General features: G+C 41.5%; 1 protein-coding gene across 1 annotated transcript in view; it reads right to left on the bottom strand.

The window, feature by feature from the left end:
- Positions 1-355: 355 nt before the first annotated feature.
- Positions 356-21,086, bottom strand: part of WDR1 (WD repeat domain 1) — a 39,284-nt gene continuing 18,553 nt past the window's right edge. The window contains exons 3-15 of the mRNA XM_063135613.1: positions 19,258-19,348; positions 14,992-15,139; positions 13,254-13,434; positions 11,066-11,143; positions 10,132-10,212; positions 9,453-9,686; positions 7,956-8,043; positions 7,338-7,494; positions 6,505-6,592; positions 4,271-4,381; positions 2,940-3,113; positions 2,535-2,679; positions 356-1,322 (exon numbers count right to left, since the gene is read on the bottom strand). Coding sequence (XP_062991683.1) covers positions 1,213-1,322; positions 2,535-2,679; positions 2,940-3,113; positions 4,271-4,381; positions 6,505-6,592; positions 7,338-7,494; positions 7,956-8,043; positions 9,453-9,686; positions 10,132-10,212; positions 11,066-11,143; positions 13,254-13,434; positions 14,992-15,139; positions 19,258-19,348 — 1,686 coding nt within the window. The 3' untranslated portion in view covers positions 356-1,212. The remainder of the gene's footprint in view (positions 1,323-2,534; positions 2,680-2,939; positions 3,114-4,270; positions 4,382-6,504; positions 6,593-7,337; positions 7,495-7,955; positions 8,044-9,452; positions 9,687-10,131; positions 10,213-11,065; positions 11,144-13,253; positions 13,435-14,991; positions 15,140-19,257; positions 19,349-21,086) is intronic.

Here is a 21,086-nt window from a genome sequence, read left to right as displayed (position 1 = left end):
AACTTCTGCAGCAGGGTCCCCTCCATGATTAAGAATCCAGAAACTGGCACTAGCCATGCAGCAGGCCTAGAGGCACAGCAGCACCACCTTCTTCTCTACATGTGGCCTCTTCACAGCGGTAATGCCTGAGCAATGCTATTGTGAAATAGACCACGGGGTGTGTTTTGACAGTAGGTTCACGCAGTTATAAATATCACCTTTTCCAGCCACTGAAATAAATGTGACTTCACAAACTATGTCAAGTGGGGAGATAAAGCAATATGAAAGCTTTGCTTAATTACAAGGGACTCTTAATCAGAAATTTGTTTCTGCAGGATTTGGGGTTGCTCTTGGTAATGATAAATCCAACTCACAATAATGCTTTACTTCACTTTAATTCCTGTACCGAAAAAGGCATTTTTATCATTACTGCAAGTTTTCGTACATTAACATATTTCTCCTTACGAAACAGGTATATTTAAAGCAGATCTAGAAGCATCCCTCTCCCGACAAACAAATCATGATCAAATATTCTCATTTGTTCAAAAAGGTAACAAAGGTATATCTGGAAAAATGCCTTCACATTTATCTGTAAACTTTAAATTCTAAAAGGATGGCAAAGTACATCAAATCCAACACTTTTATCTTAAAAATAACTACAGATCTGGTCATGAAATACAGGAAAAGTTTATTATGGATGCACCCCACTTTGATATCTGGTGAATGAAATCTGAGGCAACTATTTGGTGCATTACAGACAAGCCAATATACAGTAGCTGCACACCACGATTCATTTTTGGATCACAACTAAAATTCTTACTGTGACTGTTAGTACAGAAATGTTCTGCAATTAGAAAAAAATGAGAATTCTCTCATGCTGTACAATACCATGTGCAAGAGTGTGTGTGTTTTAGATATTAAAAAATAAGGAACCAAATCACTTTAAACTCTCCTATACCAACCTGTTAGGCTGCAGACCCTGGAATGTTCAGCACACAAAAGGTTTTATAAGCTCCAGACATAATTTAAGTGCTTCTCATGTGCAAACCATTACTGACTAAAGCTTTTCAAAGGTCATTTAATTACAGATATGAACATCCTCTGCAAAGATATGAGAATATGCTATAGGACCCCAAAGGGCATTACAGATTTGCTAATTTTTAAGAAAGAGAAATGCTATGTTTCACTCCAGTAGTTCTAGTCCCTGATGAGGTTCTCCTGATTGAAGGCATATTATTTGTAGGAGACAGACCACTCTTTGACAGATGCATCGTGAGACGTCGTTACCAAGGTATGCTCATCCAGCCATGCCAAGCTGCTCACATGATGTAATCTGTGGGCATCTGGCAAAGGGAAAACGAAAGAGAAATGTAATTGGTTGCCTCTTCTTCAGGGTTTACTCTTAAGTTTAGCATGTCTGCCATTTAGACCAATGCTTATGGCAGGTACATTCCTTTCCACATGATGCTGCTGATGCACCTTTGTTGTATGATTATTATTGCAATAATTATTTATGTATTGCTTTTCTGCGCACAGCGCACCAGGCCCTCAAAGCAATGTACAATAAAATCCAATAAAATAAACAACATAAAAGTAGAACAACATTTGTGCTTTTAACCTGTTGGTTGTTTTATTATGGTTTTAATTTTTGTGAACCGCCCAGAGCGCTTCGGCTATTGGGCGGTATAAAAATGTAATAACTAAATAATAAATAAATAAATATGCAGAACCCTCTTTAAAAACAGAATAGACATTTTTTAAAAGCCAACGTCCTGGCGAAATAATACAGTTTTTATTGCCTGTCTAATCGTTAAAAGGGATGGAGCCCTGTGGAGAGGTTTCCGCAGCTGAGGTGCTTCCACCAACCTCACCCATACAACAGGGCCTCTGATGGGAGATGTCAAATTAAGGGCATGCTCCTATGGAAGGAGGCAGTCCTTCAGACCCAATGTGTTACAATATGGCCAGGTCTGTAACTTCCAGCCAAGGTTCTTCAGAGATCTCATCTTCTAGCATCTAGTGGCCTGCTCTTCTTCCCTAGGTCCCTGTGCATGGTTCCGCTTCTGCTGGGAGATGCCTGCTCACTAGGATTGAAGGGAAGAACTGCTAGAAGGTCTTGCTGTGTGGCGCTGGACCAAGAGAAGAGGTGGTACAGTTATCAGGGGGAAGGCAATATATCAAGGCCCTGCAGGTGACACGCTACACCCTCCTCTTCATGTGCAAGCAACATGGCTTAATGAAGGAAGAGGAAGGCTGCCATGTTTGAAGAACCTATTTAGAAATATCCCATCCCCCTTGAGTTAAGACTTTATTAGACTGGGTAATTTTCACTGGTGAGCACTCTCTTATCAAGCCAGGCCAATTCCGCTCCCTCAAAATTAAATGTGTCTGCTATTGTAAGCCTATGTGGCAGAGTCTTGCTATTTACTGTTTTACTCTGTACAGCACCATGTACATTGATGGTGCTATATAAATAAATAAATAAATAATAATAATAATAATAATAATAATAATAATAATAATAATAATAATAATACAAAAAAGTATACCATTACCTTGTATTTTGACTCTGGTCTCCGGGTCACTCAGTGTCCAAATATACACCATCATATCCATGCCTCCAGAAGCAAAGTGTTCATTATCTGGTGACCAGGCAATACAAACAATTTTTGCATGATGTCCATAGAACACATTATGTTCCTGTTTTGAAAGAGAAAACAAAAATATGCAAGATAGTGCATAAAATGAAGAGATGTTTTCAATCCTAAGGTCTAATGATTGGTCAACAATTTCAGAAGCTTAATCTAATTGCACAAAAGCTGTTTTGCTTTGCTACAGCAGCTTTTAAATAACTAAACAAACCTGTACGTGAGAAATCTGTGATAAAGCTTTGGTTTATTTTGTGCTGACTGCTGGCAAAGCTTCTTTATGTTTAAGAAATGAAAGAAAAATACACTCACCGCGTAGCCATTAGCAACACTAAATACAGTGACAACCTTGCTTGCATCTGTCACGGCAAGGAAGGCACCATCTTGAGAGTATGCCAGGTCAGTCACAGGACCTTTCACTTCCAATATCTTATCATCTCTTTTTAAAGATGCTCCCTGGATTGCATACAAGTACACCTTTCCATCCTGAAAGTCAAAATGTTACAAAGTCAAGCTCCGTTCGGTGTGCACAAGAGTGTAAAAAGTCCCTGCCAGCTTTCAGATCTGGTATTGCCAACGCTGAGAATTACCTTAAAAGCAGGCAGGCAGGAACTGTTTACATCTTGCTACTGTTAGAAAATAATGGGATCCGTGATTGGAAGTATGGGCTTATTATGGTACAGAAACAGCAGATGGATTGTTTGGAAAGGAAAACTAAAGATAAAACTAGCTAAGGGACAATGAGAACTCAAGCTCAGAAAGCATCTGAAATTATTTTACTGAAAAGCTTATTTATGTATTACATTTATATACCTCCCCCATAGCCGAAGCTCTCTGGGCGGTTTACAAAAGTTAAAAACAATGAACATTAAAAACAAATATACAAAATTTAAAATCACCAAAGCGTAAAAACAACAATATCCTTTTAAAACAACTATTCTGGGGTCAGTTAAAAACAAACAAACTCAGCACATGTTGTTAACTGCCTGGGAGAAGAGAAAATCTTGACCTGGTGCCGAAAAGATAACAACGTTGGTGCCCAGCAAGCATCGTTGGGGAGATCATTCCGGAATTGGGGGGCCACCACTGAAAAGGCCCTCTCCCTTGTTGCCATCCTCCAAGCTTCCCTCGGAGTAGGCACTCAGAGGAGGACCTTAGATGTTGAGTGCAGTGTACGGATAGGTTAATGTTGGGAGAGGCGCTCTGTCAGGTATTGTGGTCCCAAGCTGTGTAAGGCTTTATTGGTTAAAACCAGCACCTTGAATTGGGCTCGGAAACGTATAGGCAGCCAATGCAAGCGGGCCAGAATCAGTCTTATATGTTCAAACTTTCTGGTTCTTGTTATCAATCTGGCCTTTGCATTTTTCTACCATATTTAATAAATATATTATTATCAGAATTTTAAGATGCTGTGATTGTTATTTTAAAATTGTTTTGGTTTTATATGCTCTTTTAACTAGTTTTATGTATTATATTGTATTTAATGTTGTTCCCTGCCTTGATCCAGAGGGAGAGGCGGGTAAGAAATATTATTATTATTTTTATTATTATTATTACCACATTCATTGCCGTGCTGTTACAGTAGCTGCCAAGTGCCTGATGATCAGAAAATGCTACTTTTATTAGGAAAATAAAATCCTTACTGTTCCTCCGACTGCTGCCATACCACCTCCCGGGTGAACCGCTACCGCTTCTGGTTCAAAACCAGGGTTATCAATTGCGACGCATTTCTTCTTATCCTTCATCAAGACAATCTGTAATGGCAGAGAATTATGCAACACATTCTGAGTGATTGCCTAGACAATGAAATACTAATATATGCTACATGAGGGTTCTAGAATAGGAGTTTCCTACTTTCTCAGTCCAAATCATTTGCAACATGAACCACCTTCATAAACCTGCACTGATTATTCCTGTCTTTCCAACCGCGTTCCCACCCTGCGGGAAAGGGGACCATAGGACAGGAGGTGCCCAGTTCTGCCCACACGGCTGTGGCATTTCAGGCACCTACTGCAGCTGGGCAGGGCTGCAGACTGCGCATGTGTGGGGATGTCACATGTGCACACCCTATAGCCCATCAATAGTTTATCAGCTAGAATACCTGATGAGATGAAAGTTAGCAAAAATATATTAATTCATTTTATTAAGAGAGAGGACTGGACTGAAATAATGTGTTTTAAACATTCAGTGATCTCAGGGTGAGCACTGAGTTCTGCTAGTTAGGAGAAGGGTCAATTTTTCAGTACCAAGTACCTCATGAGAAGTCTGGAAACACCTCACATAGCATTATGTATTTTTAAGTACCTATGAAGACAGCATTCATAGTTATTTCTTATGAAAGCAGACTTCATCTACAGTATGTGCACTTATTTTAGCACAACTGTTCTGCTCAAGTAGAGGCAGCCCTCACAGGAGACAGCGCAAGGCAGTTTTTGGTTGCCACTAGGAGTAGAAGACAGACAGGAGGGTCTCCTGTGCAGACTCCGTCATAATGAACAGGAGCAGAAAACTACAGGCTCTTGTGCAGATACCACAAATCTCAGCTGAACCTTCACAGAAGAACTGCCAATGGTTTGTGCCCCATATTAAACGACGAGAGAGAGAGAGAAGAAACATCTTTTACAGATACAGTTCTACTTTTTCTGCTTCAGGCCCCAAACTGTCCTGGGCTGGCCCTGACCTGAAAAGTGACAGTCCTTGAAAAATCTTGATAAAAAGTGACTGAAAAAAACTATTCTGCAGTTATCTCCAATTCTTACGTGCTATTGTATGTGCAATCTTCAGCAGAAGATTGTAATAGTTATTGTGTTTGCTATTGTATTTTCAGACCTCTCATGGAATAACACAAAGATTAGATGCATTATGTCTCTTCAGGTGTTCTGAAAGAAAACACATGGAGGGCAGCCCTGCCCCCTTCACCCCCAACTTCCCTATGGTGATGGGGAGGGTCTATAGCCATGATTGGCTGAATGCAGCTACAATCCTCCACATGTTCGGGAACCCAGATTGCACAGGTGCTTTGATCCTGTGGATCTGGGAACAAAACCCTGATGAATGCAGGTACCATATTGTTGAAGACCTTCCCCATCAACACAAGGAGGCCAGCAGTTGAGGGGCAGGGCTGGTGCAAAGGGATGCCCGGATTCTGTGTGTTTCCTACGTGTGTTTCAAGGATTATTTGTGTTATTTGTTCTGGAGTCCGTTCACAGATGGAGTAAAAAAATTCCACTCTGCAGAAAAATATGTAAATAATTCCATAAGAACTTTCACAACAATTTATATCATTTACGTTCGCACATAACATTTAGCGTATTATCCCCCCCATCCCCGGTCCATTTGACTTTTCCCTAAGTTTATTTTCCAGCATGGCAGATATTTCAGCAGAAACTTGCGTATTTTCCTCCAAATGAATTTGCGTAAATTTCAGAATAGTAAAAAAATCCAGAAGTCCGCGGACTCTGCATGGCCTAGGAAGGCCCACCTGGCAGTGGATTCCACAGGCTGGATTCTTAGAAATCTGAACTCATTTTAGTCTGTCTAAATTTCTCCAGCACCTCCACCAGTGCATGTATCCCTGTCTGTCCTCCATATGTTCTCTGTCAGATACCTGAAGAAAGCTATTTTTGTTCTTTTCAAACACGCAGAGTTGCTACCTCAGAATAAGAAAAACAAGGGCCCCGCTGGGTGACCTTGGGCCAGTCACTTCCACTCAGCGTAATCTACTTCACAGACTCCTTGTGATGATAAAATGGGGTGGGGGTGGGAGGGGAACCATGTATACGTTATCTTAAGCTCCCTGGAGGAAAGGGAGTATATAAATGTAGCACTTATATCTAAATAAAACAATGGATTGTAATCCATTTTTTCTGATACGCACTTCTCCAATGCATACGACCACTGCATATCCACCAGGTCCAACAGCTATACATTTTGGCTGAACATCCATTTTTACAGCATCTTGGCCACTGGGGGAAAAAAAAGAGTTTTTCTTCAGCTGGAGGAGCAAAGGCCAACGGGCAAAGATGCATCAGGATATAAAGAGCAGAGAGAGGGGAGACAAGGGAATGCAGGGCTTTGAAGGCAAGGCGAAGGCACGTACAACGGATCTGGGAGCAAACCGGAAGCCAGTGAGGGAGTTTCTCATCAGAGTACTGGAATGAAGAGACAGAAGACTGCAGGAGTTGAGGCCAGCAGGGGCCAAAGTGTGATATTCTTCATCAGTTCAAAAAGAGGAGAAGAAGCCCCAAATTATTATCGTTTGGTACTAAGAGAAAGACTTGCTTGGCACAACAAGGGAGAAACTGGGATTACTCTGGACCACTAGCCATATTACAGCTCTCATTAACAACGTTTTAAGTTCCTATTATTAATAGTTTGGTCATCTATTAATGTTTCTCCACTTGGGTGTACTTCACATATTTATTATTTCACTTCTACATTGTGCTTGTATTTTGACAAATACAACTGTCAGTGTGCAACTAACCAAATAGCCACTGCAGCACATTCACACTCGATTCATTTAACATGGTAAAACGGATGCTATCTGAACACCAGTGGTAATGTTGATTACAGAAAGAACCACATTATCAATTGCCTGTGGCATTGGGTCACCAGATACAGTCTTCTTAATGTAGCAAATTTGAGTTGTACATGGTCATTTTAATTTTTTTGTTGACAATGGTTTTGGTAAATGATGTAACACCCACCCACCTGTAGTCTTTTTTGCTAAGACTGGTGTAACGCACAGTATCATCCATGCTGCAACTGACCAGCTGCTCTGATTCATCCACAGCCATTCGTGAAACCTGATTTGTGTGTCCTTTCCCCAAAAAGTCATCATTTTCCCCTGTCTCGGAATCCCAATAATGTGAGCAAAATATTAAGGAAATACTCTTCAGAATGAGCAAAACAGAATACTCCAATTTTTATCCCATACACCAATCTGCAATGTAACAGAGCACTAGGATTTTCTTAAAGATGCATTTGTGAAAATATCCCATGCTGAATCTTTTCTGTTGGCACAGAAAGGAAGCTTGAAATTTAACAAGCGGAAATGGCTGCAACAGGTATTCTTTGTATGGGATAGTTTGCGTTAAAAACCCCCTCAAGCGACCGCACTAAAATTACACTAAAAATAGCAGCTGAAATGAAAGAGTTGGATAATAAGATTTTCACCTAGCAGTTCGAATGAGAACTGTGTTCCAATACTACACTGTAGGCCAAGAAAGGTTAACCGAGTAGCAAAGATTACAGAAAAGGAATAAAGGCATTATAGTGCTGTATAGTACTCAAGTTTTTATCTGTTGGGATGTTTTAGTAAAAGGATATTAATATGTCCATCATGGCTCCCAGAGTAAATATAAGATTTCCCCCCATTTTTATGCACAGTAAGACACTGTATTGATTTACTGTGACCCTGCAAGAAAGCATACATAATTACTACAAACGGTTACAATTATATTTCAAAGAGAGACCACAGTTGTATGAACCGAAGCTTCGATCCAAAGTAGTATGGGGTTACTTCTACTTGCACAAAAGGACTTTTTTCCCTATACCTCTTTCTGGCAGAAGCCCCCCCCCCCCTTCCTTTGAAAAGTCCCTTCTAACCTTCATGTACTTTGGCTATAGCCAAAATGCCAATTTCACACACACCATACCTGGAAGTGCCTTGTGTGAGAAAGGAGGGGAAGGATTGATTCCAAGCCATTGCCTCATTCTTCATCTAGTCTATAAACAAAACAGGGTAACTATTGCTAACCGTAACCCTATTACATGCTATGGATCTAATTTCCCTGCATTCCAATATTGCCCAATGCAAGAAAAAGAAAGAAAAAGAAAAGTCTGATATAATCATAAGCACTTTTGAGCTTTGATCATGAACTTTTAGCACTTTTAAAAATATTTCATGCTACTGAACTATACAGTCACAGTAGCATTGTGATCCAAACCCATTACCCTCTCTACAATCCTAAGAGACACTTTACACTGCATGAATGTTTGACCTTTTATGACTACTGTGCAGTCATCAAGGTGTGTAGTGCCTCATGGAATAATGTAAGAACATGGAATAACACAAGAACAAGCCCAGAGAACCTCACATGGATATGGATGAGGAAGGAGGCAATGACGGTAAAAGGGAAAGAACACACATTCTATTCAGTACCATGTACCTTGGCTTAGTTTCTATAGAGGACGGGGACTAAGATTGTGCCGAAGGCTACCTGGGAAAGCTGAGTTTTCAGGATAGATTTGGAGAAGAGAGGAGTGTACGGTGTGAGGGTTCTAGGGATAATGGGGTGAACAGCAGAGCCATTTAAGAGAGAAGTTTATCTCCAAATGACTGATAATGGGCAGGAGGAACGGAAACCCCACCCAGAGGTACATTGCGGATAGAAAGGACAAGAGACGCAGGGAGCTTCACAGGCAGGGGCCATGATCCAAAGGCTCAGGCAGCTAGTTCTGCATGCCAATTGCAAGGGGCTTTTCTTAGCCAATGACAGATTACTGTACCCAAACTTCCCCTCAGTTCCAAAAGAGGTTTGCCTTGTGGCAATGTTGGGGGGAAAGGAGGGCAAGGAGAGACAGATTGCTGCTTAAGAGGAACAAATCAAAAGTCCTTTGGGCTTGGCATACAGATCTAGTTTATGATTCTTTGGATCCTGGCCACTGCCTGAAAGCAACTGGAATATACTGTGTTTTGATCAACGTGCTCCCAGGAGAGGTTAGCTTTTCCTGTTCTATGATGATTCCCCACCTCCAAACATCTAAGAATGGTTTCTTTAACTTTACTAAAACTATTGACCCTTTAATAATGATCCAACAGACCTTTATGACGCGAAGAGGTTTGTCTGGGTTGTTTTCATCCAGATAGTTGATGTAGCCAGAAAGAGAGAGAGTCAACAAGTGGCCCTTTTGCCAGAGACAACCCAACTGCTGATCCAGTACATTCGATCCCATGTTAAATGTATTCACTACACTATTGGCACCAACATCCCAGATCTTAGCAGTTTTGTCTCCAGAAGCAGAAAGCAGGCGACTGCCATCTGGACTCCAACTAATCTGTTCAAAGAAAACAGGAGATTTAAAACTATAGCCCCACCCTTTGCATCAGGGATGGCCTGTGTCTGAATTCCCAGGGACACTGTTCTCCAGAGCGTGAGTTGGAAGACCTCATGCGAGGTCAGTCCCCATAATAAAGCCAGAGGCATCTCACAGTAAAAGTTTATCAGTTATGCAGTGAACCCACTGAGGCACAGCTAGACAAAATGTATTTACATGATTTATGCTCTGCCTTTTAGGGGAAATTTTGCCAAAGTGTCTGACAAGTGACTGAGCAACTCTGCCACACCTGGCTAACATAATATGAAATTTTAGGTGCTATGGAGCAAGGCATGATTTATGCCCTTGAAATAAAAGCAGTTTCATGGGACTGAGATGCATGTTTCAATCAATATATGTTCCCAATCCAGTCAAGGAAGGGGGGCAGAGAAGCAGACATACTTACAGCATAAATGCCTCCATCATGTGCCTTACTTCCGCCTAGAGCTCCAACTTTTTCTCCAGTTTTGCCATCATAAATAACAATCTTTTAAAACCAAAGGGAGACAAACATCCATTAGTTAAGTATTTTGTAGCAATTACATATGGGACTACTTTAAAAGAAACTGCTAGTATTTCAGTATATAGGGAAAGAGCGAAGTTGAAAATCTTGATTTGACATTTTCACAACAGTCAGAAAACACTAAATGCACTTTTAATAAAAAGTAGTGATCTAAGCATCCAAGCACTTGAAATACAAGAAACTGCTAAGTTTGCAGCTCCTGCTGCAATGGGACTTTTCCACTTTTCCAAAGCCAGAGCTGTGCCTCTATGTTAAAATAGTCACTGCCCTGGCAGATACTTTTAAGTGAAAGAAGTTTCACATTCCACATTCAAGCTGTACATGGTACCACCTCTCCCCCCCCCCCCTTCAAAATTATCATCTCTGCAAGGGCTTTAGCAGAACCCTTTAACCCTCATTCCCTAAGCTCAATATGTAACTTCTTTTGATCACATTCTCTCCCGGCTCTATTATCTTCCCCAGCACTGATTTTAAAGCACAAGTTCCTCGAAAGTGCCATGTACATCAATCACATAATAATAATCTCCTAAACAGCAAAGGAAACTTCTCCACTTACAAACCTATGATTGCCTTATACAGAATCAGGCAACTAGTTCATTTAGTTCAGTGTCCTCTCCACTGCCTGGCTATGACTGCAGAGCCTGAAACACGGGCCCTTCCTGGCCCTGCTCACAGAAATCCTTTTCGCTGGAGGTGTTGGGGACAGAACCTGGAATCTTTTGCATTCAAAGCATAAGCTGTAGAGGCTCTTCTCTACCCCCCCCACCCCACTCCCCACCTCACTTGCACCTTATTAGTAAGACACGGCTAATGTTACCTGGCCATCTGCACTGGCTGTGGCAAGCCTATTTCCATCAGGAGAAAACCTCACACAGTTTACAAAACGGCTGTGGTCCTGTAGAAGAAAAATACAACTTCAGTTCCCAAATGGATTACTCCAGCTGATTTTCTTCTGCTAGTTCAGGGGTATGCAACCTCTGGCCTTCCAGATGCTATGGGATGACAACCCCCATCGGCCATAGCCAGCATAAATAGTGGGGGATGAGGGGAGTAGCAATTCAACAACGTTTCTAGGGCTGGAGGTTGCCCACCCCTGTGCTAGTTGCTTTCTATCATCAGCCTGTTGTGGATTGTGCAAGAAGCTCCAATCTCTCCTGTGTTGTGCAAAGCGTTCAGAACTCCATGGGGAACGATGGCTGGCTAGGTCATCAACCAGCAGTTAGACTAGGGAACAGCCCAGAAGATGGGGCCTAAGAACGGCACTGTCCTTCTGTACAACACAGATAATTCAAGTGCTCTTGGTGAGTTGACAATTCAACCACAAAAATGTTAAATCTTCCATTACATTTTGTAGGATGAAACAGACAACCAGATGCCAAGTTGTTACAAGCAAACCCTGGAAAGTGATCTATATCCATCCTCTATCTCAATAGAGGCTACCTGCAGAACTCACCCTCCAAAGATCGTGGGCTAATCTGCAGTGCCTCATTCATCGCTCTCTCTAACATGGATAAGTGATGTTGTCAGGAGTGCCGCTGCATCTGTTGCTAAGGTGCCTAGTTCTCAAAGCCACGCAGACATTACACGTCATAGCTAAAGCTGCTATACATAGCAGTGAAAGTGAGTTATAGGGCAGATTAAAAATGCATATATACATTTACAAAAGCCCTTTTCAGATGTGAGGGATCAAGACTGCACCCACTTGCACTGATCTGAACCTGCTCAAAAGCTGCATGCTAATTTCAGATGCCTTCCTCAACCTGGTGTCCTCTGGGTAATTTTGGACTTCAACTCCTTTCTGCCCCAAAACATCTGGAGAGTATCAAGTTAGGGAAGGTTGGCCTACAGGTGTCACCCATGGGGTATTATTTGGCCATGACTTCTAGTGTACACATTTGACGTGGATCTGGGCATACAGGTGCAAGTATGATCCTCTATTACATGTAGGCTCTACATGGCTTCAGCCACATCTGCATAGGCCAAAAGAATACGGAACTGGCTTTCAATGCAATTTTAGTTTCACACCCTTGAACAAAAAAGTGTGTGCACGTTATATGTGCCAGTCTACCTGTCTTCTCGAAGAGTTGTATTTTGCTGGAGTCTTGGATATGTATTCAGAAAAAAATAGTTACAAGAAATCCAAGTAATAGCAACCCCTTTCACATCACATATAACTGATGTGAAGTGCTACTCGCATGATCAAAGGGCTGCACAACTTTCTTTTGCCTCACCCACAATGTCTCTGCATTAACTATGGACTTCTGCAAGTGGGAAAGCCCACACACATAGATCTGTAAATGTGTAGGCCTCCCTAGAACTCTGATTACACAGGGATCTCGGTCCTAGACCTACACGCATATAGGCTTTTCCCCTTGCAGATGAACCCTATTGCCCCTATTGTTCGAGAACTCCTTTATGCAAGTAATGCATGAAAGGGGACTCCTGAAACATTCTCTGAAGATCCAAGTTCTGTTGACCTGAGCAGATAAAGAAGTTTAAGTTTAAATCTAGACAGCTTCAGGCCAGAATGGAAACTGATCACTTAATTGCACTGCAAGACAATTGCTTTCGGGTATTAAAATCCTTCCACTCTCACTGTGGAAGGATTTACAATCCTAACTTAACTGCAAAGAGATGTAGGTTCCCACAATTTGTTGCAAAATACTGTGAGTGGGTTCCAAAGTGCCATAAGTGATCTTATGCTTGCAGGGGCTTTTACATTCTTTTCTTCCTTCTACATGCCCACTGGAACACCCCAGGGCCACTTCCCTGATGTGTGTGTGAAAAGTGCTTTCTACTTGTGCAGGGGTAGTGTGTGCGTGGCCTGGTTCAGACAACACGCTAAACTACACTGCTTAACCACAAAATGGTTAATGGAATGCATTATTGTCAATGCATTCCGCTAACCATTTTGTGGTTAAGCAGCATGGTTTGTGTGCGTGTGCGCGCCTGCGCGTATCCTGGCAATAAAGTTTGCACAAAAGGAGCCAAGAGGGTCAACTCACGCTTATTGTAAATTTGAATTTGAATGGTGGTCCTTCAAAGAAAGCTGCACAGTTGTCATCACTGCCAGTCGCCAGGCGATAGGGCCTTGTCTGCTTGATATCCACACTATTGATCACTTTGTTGTGTCCAGTGATCTCACCTACTGAAGAACCGGTATCCCACAGAAACACTGCTCCAAATCTGTTTGCAAGAAACAAATCAAGTCACATAAAAATGATGAAGCAGGGCTTGACTCCTAGCGTACAGCCAAAGTATTTAATGTACACGACAATAAAAATTAGATCTAATCTAATTCAGCAATTTCAGCCTTGCCTCCTATGGCATTCAAGTGCTTTCTCCATTACATATAAACAAATGCTATAATGAAATAGGACACTTACTTCATGAATCCAGAGATGAAAGAACAACACTCTGTAATACAATACTGAATCTTAGTCTTTAAAAGCAGCTTCAGGAAAAAGAAGCTACTTTTAAAGACTAAGATTGTTTCTATCATTTCAACACTGCACAGCATTCAAACATTTAAAGCTGATCAACATGTTTTATTTAACCCTAACCAAGCAGTTGCTCCTAAACAAATTCCATTTGCATTATATATATCAGCAAAAAAAGGAAGTGAGTTCTCTGTGTCAATCAATTCAGATTTTACTGTGTTGATTTACACAGTGGTTGATTTACACAGTGACATCTTTAAAGCTGGACATCAGGAAAAATTCCTGACTGTTAGAGCAGTATGACAATGGAACCAATGACCAAGGGCGGCCTTCAAGAGGCAGCTGGACAGCCATCTGTCAGGGATGCTTTAGGGTGGATTCCTGCATTGAGCAGGGGGTTGGACTCAATGGCATTGTAGGCCCCTTCCAACTCTACTATTCTATGATTCGAAGTATTGACATAGTTATGACTTCTTAACTCCTCAAGTTATTGATAGGAGCCTATTTCTTGGGTAAGAATGCTGCAAGAAAAAATATGCACATTTCTTCATACTAATAAGGCTCCTCAGAAGGGAACCAATAGGTCCACAGTATCCAAAGGTACAGAACAAATCACAGTTCTGATGTTTCTAGAAATAAATGCATCTCAGACCATACTTTGGCACAGCAGCAGACAACTCCATTTCTTCACAGATCTTTTCAGCTTCTGAAATAGAAGAGGCTCTACGAACTGGACAGAATTCGTTACAATGATCAGATCATATTAACATCCTTTAAAGCCGAGACAGGGCTATAAAAAGGTGACTATGTTTAAAGACAACAGGACTGTCCCCTTTCCTCTAACCCCAAACACAGGAATTCTTTAAAAAAACAACTTTAGTCTTAGATACAATTATATGGGGAAATACTGGAATGCCCCAGGAAGCTGTATTTCTGTTTTTTGTTTTTAAAAAAGAAGTCCTCATACCAACCACCAGCTGCATTTTAAGCTTAGGGAATGTTTTAAGAAGCACTTTGGGAGTTCAAGAGGAAGAAGGAGCTTGAATTGCAGGTACCCTTGGATTGTAGGTCCTTCTGCCCAAGACTAAAATACTAGCGAACCCTTGTTATTGCTGCTTGATGCCATTTCAGAATGCATGCTTTGCTTCTGCAGCCTGTTTCCAAGGATGTATGCTATTAAGAGATGTCTAAGCTATCAAATGAATAGCTATTAACTGTGAATCTTGAAATTAAAACACAATAATGAGCTAAGTTCTTCTGCAGCAATGTGAGAGACTGATTAATACTTTGTTTCCCCACTTACTTTTCTCGTCCTTCTCCAACAGCAGCAAGCCTCTTGCTATCTTCAGTCCATGCAATATCTTTTATCTTTCCTGCAAAGGGCTGATATTCATATTTCAGAAGATGTTCCTTCTGTGTAGTATCCCAAATTCTAAGTTTTCCGGAGATATCTGTCATAAAGTCATGGTTCCAGAAAGATTAAGTTGTTGCATGACCATCAAATTGTCACACTCACAGGCATGCCAGTTCTAAAGAGCTTGCCATTGTGCACATCACAAGTGCTAGAATTTTAAACAAACTGTAGTTACCATGATATAGTGGCTATCTGAAAAGTTTTGGAACAATTCTCTCAGGACGTTGAACCATAGGCACTGTTGGCTATAATCTTATACATAACTTGGCTTGTACATGACTTGAACAAATCAAGATGTTTAGCTATGTTTATCTCATTACTTTTACTAAGTCTTTTGGAAAATCAAGTCCATTTTGCCTATATTCAGGACATATTTGATCCTGGGTGTTTTTGGAAGTAGACTTAAAAAACCAAAGCAAATACAAACATACCTTATGAACAGCACAAACATACATAAGAAGCAGAGAAGCCTTTTCCCAACCTGGGATGTTTTGGACTTCAACATCAGCCCCAGCCAGCATTGCCAATGGCCAGGAATGCTGGGGGCTGCGTGTCCACTTCCAAAAACATGCAAAACATTCCAAAAACAATTCTAATACAAATGTCCTGAATATAGGCAAAATAGACTTCATTTTTCAAATGCCTTTACAAAAACCCCATAAGTCACTGGTATACTAAGACGGCATCTTTCTAACTTTGAATTAAACTTTGTTTAATCTCCTCCTTGGATTTCCTGATCTATGTAATTTCTGCCTACTCAATGGAGGCTGAAGCCCTTGTTTGTGAAACCTGCCATTACTGCGCAGCAGACAGCATTTCAAAGTCTAATAAGGAGGTGGTCACTTCCTAAGGTGCTTCTAAAAATACTGTATATAGACAGCAGCAATGTTTCTATTTTACCCACTACTGAGATCTCTAGAAAGTTTATTGGTGAGAATAAACATATCAACCAAATGTCTTTACCTTTAAGACTTCATTACATAGTTTCATGCTATTCAAAAACAAGCTTCACATCACTTTGCAATGTTAGTTTTAAGTTAAACAATGGGATTGGCTATATATTGTGAGGCTAAGTAAGTTAGGACAGAATCCCAGGAGAATGGACTTGAGCCTGTGCCTTCCATTGGAATGAAGCACAGGCTCATACACCAGTGCCATGCCGGCCAGGGCCAAATGCACCACCCCGCAGCAAGGTAATCCAAGGCAACTGCTCAAGCCAGGAATAAGCAAAGGGTCAGGCCGCTTACATTGCCAGTGCTGTTCATAAGCAGCAACCGAGGCAGGGGATAGGCCTACCCCCATGCCACCCTACCCCACCACGCATGAAGTTTGGAAACCATGCATACACAGGGCCTTCAATGACTGACATGACCCAATGACGTCCAACCATGCTCAAGACTACTTCAGGAGGCCACTGTCCAGCCAAGCCAATTCCCCTTCTTTATACAGGCCAGCTGCTTTGCCCATCAGAGATTGCAACTGGCACGGAGTTTGGGCAAAAATGCATTTTCTATTTTCAGTTGACGGGATCATGTTCATTCTGACCAAACTCAGCAAGACAAATTTGGAGGTCAGGCAAGCATCCATGTTGTATTGCTTCTGGCGCCTTCTGAAAACATTGTTGTTTCAGGGAGCTTTCATTGAATGAATGGCCATGATTTTACCAGAACTCAGGTTTTATCAGAAAGCGGTAAAGCAGCAGTTTCTGCAGCTGAAACTCTCCCCATGGCCTGAGTTCGATCCCAGTGGAAGCTGGTTTCAGGCAGCCGGCTCGGGTCAACTCAGCCTTCCATCTTCCCAAGGTCGGTAAAATGAGTACCCAGTTAGTTAGGGGAAAGGTAATAACAGCCAGGGAAGGCAACGGCAAACCACCCCGCTATAAGGCCTGCCAAGAAAACGTCAGTGAAAGCTGGCGTCCCTCCAAGAGTCAGTAATGACTCAGTGCTTGCACGAGAGGTTCCTTCCTCCTTATATTATTTTATTCTATTTGTTGTTCATCACTCTGAAATCTTTTGGGGAATAGTATATTGTAAATAAATAAACTCTTTAGTGCAAAAATACCTCTATGCGGATTTTTAAAGGAATCTGCAAGGACGTACATATCCCTTGTGATAAATAGTCAAACAGGATGGGAATTAGGATAGGTAATAAGATCTCTCACAAAATGTTTGCTTTTCTTTCTACAATCATGAGGTTTTTGCTATTTTGAATTTGTGGAAAGCACACTTCTGTCAAAAGCTTGCTTAATTTTAAAGTTATTTGTCTACCAATTTAGACTGTAACCCCTTTGAGCCTGGGGCCCATTTGCTTTTGCTTATGCACTAGATGTTATTATTAACTTACCCTCACTTTTGGGTGTAGAAAAAGTTAGGTGTTGGCCAAGTAAATAGTAAGCTAGTTGGCCAAGTAGATAGTAAGCTAGTGGGAAGAGAATGGTGGGAAAATACCTAGATTCCCTTGAAGTTAATTGTATATTCATTTATTTATTCAATTTTTATACTGCCCATCGGCCAAAACTCTCTGGGCAGTGCACAATTAAAAAACCATAAAATATAAGTATAATTTGAGAACATGTGAAGTTTAAAAGGCAATGGCCTCATTCAGACAACATGCTAAACCATGCTGCTTAATCACAAAATGGTTAATGGAATGCATAACCATTTTGTGGTTAAGTAGCATGGTTTAAACCAGCTACATTAAAGACCAGGGAAAGTCTGTGTAAAAAGGCATATCTTCAGGAGACATTTAAAAGAAATGTTTTTTGCCTCCTGAACCGCACGAGGGAGGGCCCTCCAGAGGGTGGGTGCCACCACAGAGAAGGCCCTGCCACTGAGGTTCTTCATGGCAGCATTCCATTCGTTTCGGAATGGCCAGTAGGGCCATCTTTGAGGATCGTAGTTGTTGTCTGGGTGTGTATATAAGGGAGGGCGGTCTGTTCCCTTATAATCCTGGTCCCAAATTGTTTAGGGCTTTGTAGGATAACAACATAACTTTGTATGTGGCTCAATAGCTAACAGGCAGCCAGTGCAGTTCTTTTAACACAGGTTTTATGTGGGCAGAGCTAGGTGTCCCCATGAGCACCCTAGTTTATTGAGTTGCTGCTTTCTGCACTAGCTGCAGCTTCCGAACCACACACGGGTAGCACCACATAGAGCGTGTTACAGTAGGGCCAGTGCATGAATGACCATGGCTAGGTTATTCCTATCCAGGAACGGGCGTAGTTGGCATACCAACCGAAGTTGTTAATGGGCGCTCTTTTTTGAGTGCTAATGCTATTTCTTTTGAGATTTGAACCTAAAGTCATTCATTTTATATCCAGATAGTATGTATTTAGCAATGCTACAGAAGTGCAAAGTAAGGATGGTACCAGGTGCACAATTCTTTTAAAAGTTGACTTTTTCTGGTGATTGTTGGTACCATTTTGTTACAAACTGGGGGATTGAATGACGTTCTGACAAACTGCTTAATTTGCATAATCTATAAGAGTCACAAGCTTCATTTTTTTAATGCAAAATGTGCACAGCTGTGGCTATACTAGATATCACAAGGCAGTATATTTGGAAGCATTGCTTTCCTGGAAAAATAAAGGACAAACGTTTAAGACAGTGTATGAAAAGGAGTCCCTTGCCATTTTTAATTCTTTAAGGTGGCAAATGGAAAACTGCTACAGATTTTGCAAAGAGACTTTGTTTTGGGGCTCAAAACAACTATGTTCCATTTGGAAACAATTATACAGCCATTTCTAGCCACGATTCTATTTGACACTTATATATCACTTTAGAATATTCAAAGCACTTCACATGCATTCTCTTTCAAGCCCTTACAACACGCTGGTAAGGTAAACCCACATTTCACATAGCTGGTGGAGGCTAAGAGTGGCTTGCCTAAGGGTAGCAAGGTGAATACCAGGGACTTTTCTGCACCTCAGTGTCATAGCCTCCAGGTTACACTACTAAGACCCACACATTCAATGGTAACAAGCACAAATAATGCTGCAGGCCCTAACCCTGAACAGAGGTACATACAGAAGCATACCAAAATCAATGGACTTAAGCTCATAGAATTTCAGCCATAGATAACTGAACACTTCTTTTGGAAAAAATGGGTAGTAGCAATATTGCACTGCATTGTATGCATATTGATATTAAACTATACCTCCAGATGCAATGTAGAAGCCACTGGGAGCATACTTGGCAACCACAACTTGATGCGCATGTTCAGTGTAGATGTCAGCAATTGCTGGATTCTAAAAGAGAATTGTAATTTCAAAATGAAGCTTTTCAAATAAATGGTCAAGGAAGTTTCCTAGTTGTTCACAGCCAACAGAGCTAATGCAAAGTTCTTGGGAGAGGTGGAAATAAGAAACCTAGAAGCAGGTGCCAAGGAAATAACTGACCATTTGCAACTTCTGGGAGCTCTCTGCCAAGCACAAGTGAGATCATTGGCGCAAAATGCCACAGATAGCTGCCAGGATCATTACGCATGTCACTAACAGCTCACGATCAGTGGCACCAGTAGTTTCTTCTGGATCCAACAAGATCACCAGGCCAATACTATGGGTTTCTTGATCAAGACTTTTAAGCTAATATTCAGAACTTAAAATTTTGACTGGCAATTCTTAGGCTCACTTCACACATTTCTTTACTCAGTGGGAAAACTCCACTCAACGGTGGAGTTTGTAGGGGGTATGACAATGGAACCAGTTACCTAGGGAGGTTGTGGGCTCTCCCACACTAGAGGCCTTCAAGAGGCAGCTGGACAATCATCTGTCAGGGATGCTTTAGGGTGGATTCCTGCATTGAGCAGGGGGTTGGACTCGATGGCCTTGTAGGCCCCTTCCAACTCTGCTATTCTATGATTCTACTCACCACTCAACATGTTATAATTCCACCATTGTGTGTGGGTGTAGCCTGTGGAGTGGAGTAAAAGTCAATGCAGCGTTTGATTGACAGTTCCTCTGCCCTCTCTCCTCCCAATAGTATCCCATCAGCCATTGCTGCAAAAAACCCCAACGCCAGCGGCTCTCCTAGAGCAGCACTCCCTCCTTTCACTGCTCTTGCCAGGGAACTCCATGGCCATTGGGAAACTCCATGGAGCCCTTCAAACAACATGGAACACAACTGTTGTGCAGGAACTCTCCTCTGCACAGTGTGGAAATTTAGGGTGGGGTGGAATTTTCCCTCCAGACAACACTTTTCTCAGTGATGGTTTTAACTTCACAGTGGAGTTGTTACACCACCATTGAGAAAAGTGTTATGTGAACAGAGCCTTAGAGTGCAGTATCATCTGGGTATATATGTGAAGTGTCCTGCCGAACTAAACAAAAGAAGACTGCAAAGGGAATAAGATCTGGTTTGTTTGCTTATTTATTCATTACATTTCCAATCAGCCCAATAACCAATGTTCTCTGGGTAGGTTACAAACAGTTAAAACACTAAAATGCCATAGAAACAGTTAAAAATATAAAATACAATACAAATGTTTAAAAGAATAAAATGCAATGCAAAACAACAAACAGCACAGAAATTGATAGAACAGTCATAAAAATCTAGAACTACATCTCCAAAATGCCTGAGAGAAAAGAAAGGTCTTTGCCTGGTGCTAAAAGATAAGTCAGGGACCAGGTGAGCCTCTTCGGGGAGTTCCTGGCCTAAGCAGGCCGGGACTTGTTAACAATTTCAGAGTGTGACTTCTTGAGTAAAAACCTGGTGGGGAAATCCCTGACAGCCTTCTTAAAGAGGAACTCAACCTTTGTGCAGACAATGTTTGCTACATGCAGCGATCACTTCTGCCCCCACATTACACCCAACCGTCCTGTGTTTGAGTTCCTGTTTGCACAGTGGCCTACAGTATGTGCATACCCTCCAACCTGCATAGGCTCCAAAAGGGTGATCTCTACTCTTAAAGAATGGAGGGCAGAGAGTTTAGGGGCACTGAAGTGAATACCCATAGTTACTTGTGTAGGCAAGATCCTCAAAATGCAT

Source organism: Elgaria multicarinata, chromosome 10, assembly GCF_023053635.1.
Source record: "Elgaria multicarinata webbii isolate HBS135686 ecotype San Diego chromosome 10, rElgMul1.1.pri, whole genome shotgun sequence".
In the NCBI taxonomy this organism is placed as follows: Eukaryota; Metazoa; Chordata; class Lepidosauria; order Squamata; family Anguidae; genus Elgaria; species Elgaria multicarinata.
The sequence above is the reverse complement of the archived record's forward strand: the minus strand, read 5'-3'. Positions and strand labels throughout refer to the sequence as shown.